Source organism: Gambusia affinis, linkage group LG03 (genome assembly GCF_019740435.1).
Source record: "Gambusia affinis linkage group LG03, SWU_Gaff_1.0, whole genome shotgun sequence".
Taxonomy (NCBI): Eukaryota; Metazoa; Chordata; class Actinopteri; order Cyprinodontiformes; family Poeciliidae; genus Gambusia; species Gambusia affinis.
The window spans coordinates 31,829,606-31,837,126 of NC_057870.1; the positions used below are offsets into that span (position 1 = coordinate 31,829,606).

The 7,521-nt window shown below is 43.9% G+C and overlaps 2 protein-coding genes across 9 annotated transcripts; one reads left to right on the forward strand and one right to left on the reverse strand.

Moving 5' to 3' along the window:
* Nucleotides 1-330: 330 nt before the first annotated feature.
* Nucleotides 331-4,730, reverse strand: nudt18 (nudix (nucleoside diphosphate linked moiety X)-type motif 18). 2 transcript variants are annotated; one of them, XM_044112223.1, is made up of 7 exons: nt 4,646-4,730; nt 2,176-2,348; nt 1,793-1,903; nt 1,628-1,730; nt 1,413-1,536; nt 1,075-1,199; nt 331-1,004 (listed from the first exon to the last, which is right to left on the reverse strand). In XM_044112223.1, exons 1-7 carry the CDS (start codon nt 4,668-4,670, stop codon nt 622-624), a joined length of 1,044 nt encoding a protein of 347 aa, XP_043968158.1. In that variant the 5' UTR covers nt 4,671-4,730; the 3' UTR covers nt 331-621. The 2 variants fall into 2 exon arrangements, with proteins under 2 accessions (XP_043968158.1, XP_043968159.1); XM_044112224.1 differs by lacking the exon at nt 4,646-4,730 and adding an exon at nt 2,478-2,761.
* sdhaf1 (succinate dehydrogenase complex assembly factor 1) lies at nt 4,446-7,223 on the forward strand. 7 transcript variants are annotated; one of them, XM_044112230.1, is made up of 2 exons: nt 4,446-4,530; nt 6,158-7,223. In XM_044112230.1, the coding sequence occupies exon 2, from the start codon at nt 6,318-6,320 to the stop codon at nt 6,564-6,566; it is 249 nt and encodes an 82-aa protein (XP_043968165.1). In that variant the 5' UTR covers nt 4,446-4,530; nt 6,158-6,317; the 3' UTR covers nt 6,567-7,223. The 7 variants fall into 7 exon arrangements, with proteins under 7 accessions (XP_043968165.1, XP_043968163.1, XP_043968164.1 ...); XM_044112228.1 differs by having other exon boundaries at nt 4,469-4,530; nt 6,098-7,223; XM_044112229.1 differs by lacking the exon at nt 4,446-4,530 and adding an exon at nt 4,664-5,011.
* The last annotated feature ends 298 nt before the right edge of the window (nt 7,224-7,521 follow it).

Here is a 7,521-nt window from a genome sequence, read left to right on the forward strand (position 1 = left end):
AAAAACCATATGGAATAATTAGATAGTTTATTGGTAAAAAAAAAAAGGATTTTGAATTTAGTTACACGTTGAATAAATTAAGTAAACTTTTATTTATTCTATGGTATATTTAATTAATGATGTAATTGAACTGTTTTCAAAGGGTGAAGCAAATGAAAACTAATTTCCATCTGTGGTCCCATGAAACAAAACACAATATAAAAATAATATTAATATCAGAAATAAGAAACGGTGCAAACTAACATAAGATGCATATTTTAAGATACTTTTATCGAAGTGCAAGTGTCTTTTAAAATGTTAAGAAACTAAATCTGTGGTAAAACAGGAGCAGGAAGTTTTACTTTTTATTTATTTTGTCCCTTTCAGGCCTCCGTACTCATCATGTGTGTTTTTCCTGTTGAGCAGAACCGTTTCGACCCGTTTGTCCTGCAGAACCGGGAGTCTCTTTATGGCTTCTTATTCACCTGGAGACGTTTTCTGTTCAGGTTCTGTTAAAACCAGGTTCTGAAGGTCCGGTGGGTTTGAACAGGCCGGTCGGACCGTCATCATTACATTTCAGAATAAAAGCTGAACGTTGTGACGTTCCCTTCACAATAAGAGCCCGGCGGCAGTGACTTCCTGTCAGTACAGGCTTTGGACCGGGAGCAGGGTCGGGTTCTGGCTCTGCCGCAGCAGCTCCTCCCTCAGCGCCGGCGCCCGGACCTCCATCCAGACGTAGCGCGGGTTCTCCACCGGCGGGGGCGTGGCCGGCGCCGGCCGCTCCACCGCCAGGCCATCCTCGTCCCGCTGCGGCCGGTCGGGCGTCAGCGCCGCCAGCGTGTTGAAGCAGACGCCGTCGGTGCGGCCGTGCTGCCGGCCGTTGTGCTGCAGGCTGAGGATGCCCAGCGTGGCGACGTCGTGGTCGTAGTACGACGCCGGCAGCGCCTCCTGCACCGCCATGTTGGCCGCCCACGTCACGGCGTGCGTCTTCAGGGCCGCCGCCGTGGGCAGGTGGGGGGTCGGGGCTGTGGGGCGCGGGGGAGATGAGTAACAGCATGGCGTCCGGTTGTCATGGTGACAGCAGAGAGCGATTACCTTGGACCAGCAGGATCCAGACCCGGTTCTCGGCTCCGACGAACAGCAGCAGCGTCCGCTGGACGATGTGGCGGCAGCTCAGGTCCAGAGGCAGCGAGGCGCCGTGCCAGGGGCTCCGGTGGTACCTGAAGGCAGCAGGGTCAGAGGTCAGAGGTCAGCACACGGCAGACCTGATTTAATCTGGATCAAACGTTTCACAGCAACAGAACATTCTGGTTACTGATCCGTATGAATACTTTTGACCAATCCACAGCATGGAAACCGGACCAGAACCTGACCTTTGACCTCTCCAGGTGGTCATGGTGGTTCTGGTTCTGGTCGGAGCGTTTGGGTCTGACCTGAGTCCGTAGTCGATGAGGCGCAGGATGTCCCGCCCCCTGAGCGACAGGCTGGACTGTCTGTCCCACCAGGACGCCTGCAGAGACTCCTGGTCCGCCGCCGTCAGCGTCTTCATGCTTCCTCCTGACAGACAGGAAGCTCACCTTCAGGCTCCGCCCACCTGACCCCGACCCCTCCCTGTCTCCGGCGCAGCGTATCTTTAAGAACCTCTGACCTGTGATGCGGGCCAGGAAGATGAAGCGGATCCACTGCGGTCCCTGTTCCTGGATCAGCAGCAATGTGATTGGCTGGCAGTCAAAGCCCGCCTCTTCCTTCACCTGCGGACCGACAGGGCCAGGTAACCTGAGTTCCCGTTACCATGGTGACAGGCTGGACTCACCTCCCTCCGCAGCGCCTCCTCCAGGCTCTCCCCCACCTCCACCCGCCCCGCTGGGAGGTACCACTGCTTGTAGCAGTCCGGCTTCGCCTCCTGCACCATCAGCACCTCCTCCTGCGTAAATAGAAATATTTTGTAAAATAGAAACTAAATGCTTTTACTCCTGGAGAAAAGATTTCTGGTATTCATAACAGGTTAAACTCTTCTTTCCTGGGGAAATATAAGTTATTAAATTTGGTGTTTAATGTGAATTTAGTGTTTATTAGGTAATCTTTTTAAATAATTAAAATAAAAAGCAACAGTTAAACAACTCTGCTAATCACCAATGATGCTAATGCTAGCAGCTGGATGAAGCTTCGCGTGCCGCCATGTTGGTTTTTGGTCACCTGCTCGTTGAAAATGATCCCGCAGACGATGTAGGTGACGTTCTTCCTCAGAGTCGCTGGCTTGCTCAGCTCCAGACCCAGGTCACACAGAGTGACCTCTGACCCCTGGCCGCTCAGCAGCTGCTCCACCTGCTCCTCCACCTGCTGCCGCTCCATCGCCGTCATCTCCATGCCTGCAGGAACACAGAACCAGCAGGAGTTCTACTGGGTCAGCCTCACTGAGCCTTGGCGACCTTTGACCCCTCTACTGGATCATTCTGACTGTAAACCATTATGAGCTGCAGTTCTGGAGAGGTTCTGACCCAGTTAGAGGTAAAGATGTTCTGTTGATGACTGAAACCCTCCAACCCCTAACAATCAGAGGTCATAATATTCTCTTCAGTCAGAAACAGAAACCCAGTGGTCCAGGGGTTCGGTTCCGGCCCGGTTCTGTCTGATCTCAGTGTTCTGGATGTTAAAGCAGAATCCTTAAACCTTCAGAAATGGTGAAACAGCCCTTTAATCGACCCAAGATGCCCAAGTTCACTTCCTGCAGCAAACAGGAAGTGGCGAGATGGACCGCTGTCAGTCTCAGACCTCATTTGGAAATGGGACCATTGCACTCCGGACCGGAAGGGGGCGCTATTTCCTATATTATCCGCGGTCTCCCATTTTTATTTTCTTTTGAAGTCTGTGATATATCTTCATCTTTAGGAAGAATTTTCACTCTCAGCATGTTTTTGAACTTCTCTCTTATTTACTTCCGCTCAGCTCACAGTTTTTAACAAACTCTGTAACTTTCTGTGAACTTCTAAATCTGCTCCTTAGTCGCATCTTTTCAGGCCTGATACTGCCTCCAGTGGCGTGGGGGTGGTAGCACAACTAATATAATCACATTACTAAATCAGAATAACACAACATCGTTATTATTTATTAACAATTCTGGCATTACTGGAACAGTAGAAGATAAATTCCCTCACAGAAGAACAAACCATTTCATTTTCTTAAGGAAGTAGAGATGATTAAATGACCTAAACAAGACCTTAAAGTGGTTCCAGTTTCACTTGATGACCAACCTGTTGATTCTGTGACTAATTTTAAATATCTTGTCATTCCAGGACAGTCAGTTCAACTTTGCTGCAAACACTGGTTATATCTTTAAGAACTGTTCTCAGAGACTCTATCTACCCAGAGATCTTTGGGTTACCCAACCAGAGCTTGTGTACAACCTCTAGTTAGGTAAAGGTTGTTGAGTTAAAATGTTAAAACAACATTTTACCTCAAGTTTTAACTTTTTATCTCCTCGGCTGGTTTGGTCACATGAAGTGCAGAATAACAGACAGACTTTTAAGAAAACTTTGAATGGCAGGTATAACAGCAGGTAAATAAATAGTGGTGAAACCAAAAACAAATCTGTCTCAACTGTTTGCTGAAAGAACATGAAATGAATATTTCAGCAGAGAGCATCCATCTGGTTTATTCATCAGTTTGAGGCTTTGAGCTCATGAAGGCGTCACTATTGTCCTCTGGCAAATATATAGAACATCTATTAGAAGTTATTTACTGACAGTGCAATAATTATTCTTAACCAAACTAAATGATAACATTTACCTATAGCATGCTAAGTATTTTGCTCTATTCACAAATTGTTGATAATGTGACTCTAGGAATATGATTTATCTTTATAGAGTCGGAGAAAAATTTCCAAGTAAGAGATTAAATAGTTTAATCTTATTTTTTCCTATATATAAGACTCTATCAATCAATCAATCAATCAAATTTTATTAGTATATTACATTTCAGCAGCAAGGCATTTCAAAGAGCTTTACATCAAATCAAACACATAAACACAAAACAACATGGAATCAGCAATCAAAACAGAACATTAAGTCAAGTTCCATCAATAAATTTGGAATTGATTATGTTTCAAATACAATTCTAAACAGGTTGGTTTTTAGTCAAGATTTAAAGGAAGTCAGTGTTTCAGCTGTTTTACAGTTGTTTTACAGCGGCAGTTACCAACAAAGAGTCTCAGAAAAATATACATGGCACCATAAAAACAAAATGTGAATTTTTGCTTATATCTGTTTGACAACCTTGGTTGTAATTCTTCTGTACCTAATTCATTTGTTTGTTATTAACTTTTGCTCAATTAAATTTGAGAGAAATTCACATACATGAAGAAGAGTGAAACTTCTTCCTAAAGGTGAAGGTATGTCAGATTTCAAAAGAAAATATAAACGGTAGGCGGCGGATAAAATAGGAAATAGCGCCCCCTGCATTTCCGGAGTGCAATAGTCTCATTTCCAAATTAGGTATGAGACTGACAGTGGTCCGTCCTCGTCCCTTCTCAAGTCCTTCTCAAGATGCCAAAAGGTACCAGAAGCCAACCGGAAGTAGCTTAACGCATTGTTAACTTGCCGTTACCATGGCGACACGATCGGGTTTTACGGGCGCCTGTCAGAAACATTAAACGGATTAAACCACAGACCTGTTTGTATTCGACTCCGCTGCATTCACTGCTCCATTCGAAGTCGAACCTGTTTCCGGTTCCGGTCTGGCATTAAGTTTCACTCAAATTGTTTTTAATTTTTTTTCTTATTTCATTGCATTAATCAAAAACCGGATGTTTCGGTTCTGTTTAGTGATCTTTAGTGAATTCTTGAATCCTGAGTTTGTTTTTAAGGTGCCACCGGAAGTCACGTGTTTTGTAGTTTCTTCGCTAAGATCCTGTGTTGTAACGCAGAAAAAGGTCACAGAGGAAGCTAGCAGCAGCTAGCCCCTTCTAAATCTAAGGTTTATTACCTTTAACGGACCAATATTAACTGGTTTTAATCGGAACATCTTCATAAAGCACGTGAGTTTAAAGCCGCTTCATATTTCATTATCATTCAGGCGCATTTTATTGTTTTATTATGTGTTAGGTAATCTTCTTTTTAAATAATTAAAATAAAAAGCAACAGTTAAACCTTAAGAGTCACCTGAATTTCTGTTTCTACCTGATTACCATTTCTGTGGGATTTTAAAGATGAAAAAATGCTAACCTTTTTATTCACTAAGTTTAGTCAATATTTGTAGGACCAGGTGAAGCTGTGAAAGAGTCCAGCTAACCAGTGCCAGACTTAGAAGAATCAGGGCCCTGGGCTGGAGACAGTTTTGGTGTCTCCCCTAGCCTCCTAAAAAGCAACAAAAAATATTATACTACAGAAGTTTAATCTGCTGGTACAAATGGGTAGTTAGTTAAAACATCTGGCAGATGACTTCATATTTTCCATGTTCAAATATTTGAATGTTGTTTCAATTAATAAAAGCTAACAATATTTTACACACATTCGAAATAAAACTGTGACTTTAATATGAGGTGCAATGTTTGTAAAACACATTCAGAATATAACTGAAGTCAGAGCGCTGGGCTGCTGATCCCGGAAGGCCTTTCTAAAGTCTGGCTCAGCATCATCCAACCGTCCATCCGTGTTGTGTTCAGTCCAACATTCACTGATCATTTCTGCTTGATTATGTTATGTTGATGGACAGAGCAGTAAAAGGACAGTCATGAGTCCAAAATACTTGTTTTATTTACCATTTAACCCAGGTCCTCCAGGCCCTCCAGGCCCTCCAGGGCTGGAGTTGCCCGCTCCTGATTTAACACAACAAACAAACTTGGGTAAATGATCTAAAATAACAATATTGGCCCATAGAGGTCAGTAACTGACCTTTACTCAACAAACTGACAACAAGAACACTGACTCAAACACACAGTGAACTAAAATGTGCACACTTATTTTAGAAAACAGTGTCATACGATTACGTAAATAAATCCTACACAGAAGACAAATCTTTGTCACTCTGTAAATTTTTATCCTGTATTTAAAGAACTGAAAACTGAATTGAAATCGTCACATTACATTTTTAATAATTCATCTCTTCTTCTTGTTTTGCTCAGGGTCCAGAACCAGAGTGGTGCTGCGTTCAGGGTCCAGAACCAGAGTGGTGCTGCGTTCAGGGTCCAGAACCAGAGTGGTGCTGCGTTCAGGGTCCAGAACCAGAGCGGTGTTGCGTTCAGGGACCTCAGAACTCTGTGATTGGCTGGGAGCAGCAGCTCTGATCCAGGTCCAGGATGTGTGCGCTGTCTCTCTGATCAGAACCGTCTCCAGAACCGGGCCATGTCGCGGCACAGCAAGCTGCAGAAGCAGGTCCTGGCTCTGTACCGCCACTTCCTGCGGGCCGGCAAGGACAAACCGGGTTTCCTGCCCAGAATCCGGGACGAGTTCCGGGAGAACGCGCGCATCAAGAAGACGGACGTGATGCACATCGAGTACCTGTACCGCCGCGGCCAGCGGCAGCTGGAGCAGCTCAGGGACGCCAACACCAAGCAGCTGGGTTCCTTCTCCAGAGGCAGCGAGCCGGGCTGACCATCAGAACCACCGACCGGACCAGCAGAACCATCTAATGCATACCTCACTGACTGGAGCAGAACCTGCACGCAACATGAAACCTGCTACTATAAAAGAAACTTTTCTCTGTTACTCAGTAAAACATTTAACCAGCAGCAGATCCGTCAGATTCTGGTTCTGGAAGGTCCAAGGTTCTGGTTCCTGCTGCATGCCGAGTCAGCGTCACGTCCAGTCGCTTCATTGTCTGATTTCTTATAACAGAAGATCAAAAATCAGACAAAAACTTGATTCTGTTGGAACAGATTGATCAGCCATCAGCTGCTTTTTTGGTTCTGGTTCTGGTTCTGATATCTAACCAGTAACATTTCTGAGAATCTGAAATCATTCTTCTTCATCACTCAGTTATTTCATTCTTAGATATGAAATAACTAAGTTTCTCTTCTGCTGATATCTCCAGATTTATGGGATGGAATTCTGCGATTTCAGTTTCATTCTCTGTATAATAAAATATTGATAATTAATGTTTATTATAATTTATTGAGAAATAAAATCCCCACTAAACATAATTACTAAAATTTAAAACTGAAATCCAACAATTGAAGAACTGTTGACTGATATGTACGTCAGAAATAAAAGCCACAAGTTTCTATTCATCACAAACTTGTAAAAGTGTCACTATGACTCTGTGTTCAGTTTCTCAGATTCTTCATGGACTCATTTTGAGTTTTAGCACTAAAGTCTGAAACTGGCTGCACCGCCTGAGCTTAGTAAAATTAACTTCTGCTTTGGACCTGGTGAACTTTATCCCACAATGCTCATCACAGAAACACATAACATAAAGAGTATAAAGCCCATAACATGTGCTACTGACAGTGCCCCCTGGTGGATTGGCATGTTATAACAGTTCTCACTGTTGCCACTAGACAGCAGAATAAAGAAGATTGAAGAACTGCTGAGAATGATTTTGAACAGT

Excerpts from the sequence above, each read along its gene's own strand:
- nudt18 (XM_044112223.1), bottom strand. The coding sequence starts at position 4,670 with ATGCAGCGGAGTCGAATACAAACAG. Across the intron at positions 1,904-2,175 it reads GGATCATTTTCAACGAGCAG|GAGGAGGTGCTGATGGTGCA; the intron begins GTGACCAAAAAC and ends CTATTTACGCAG. Across the intron at positions 1,731-1,792 it reads AGGAGGCGCTGCGGAGGGAG|GTGAAGGAAGAGGCGGGCTT; the intron begins GTGAGTCCAGCC and ends GTCGGTCCGCAG.
- sdhaf1 (XM_044112230.1), top strand. The coding sequence starts at position 6,318 with ATGTCGCGGCACAGCAAGCTGCAGAAGCAGGTCCTGGCTCTGTACCGC.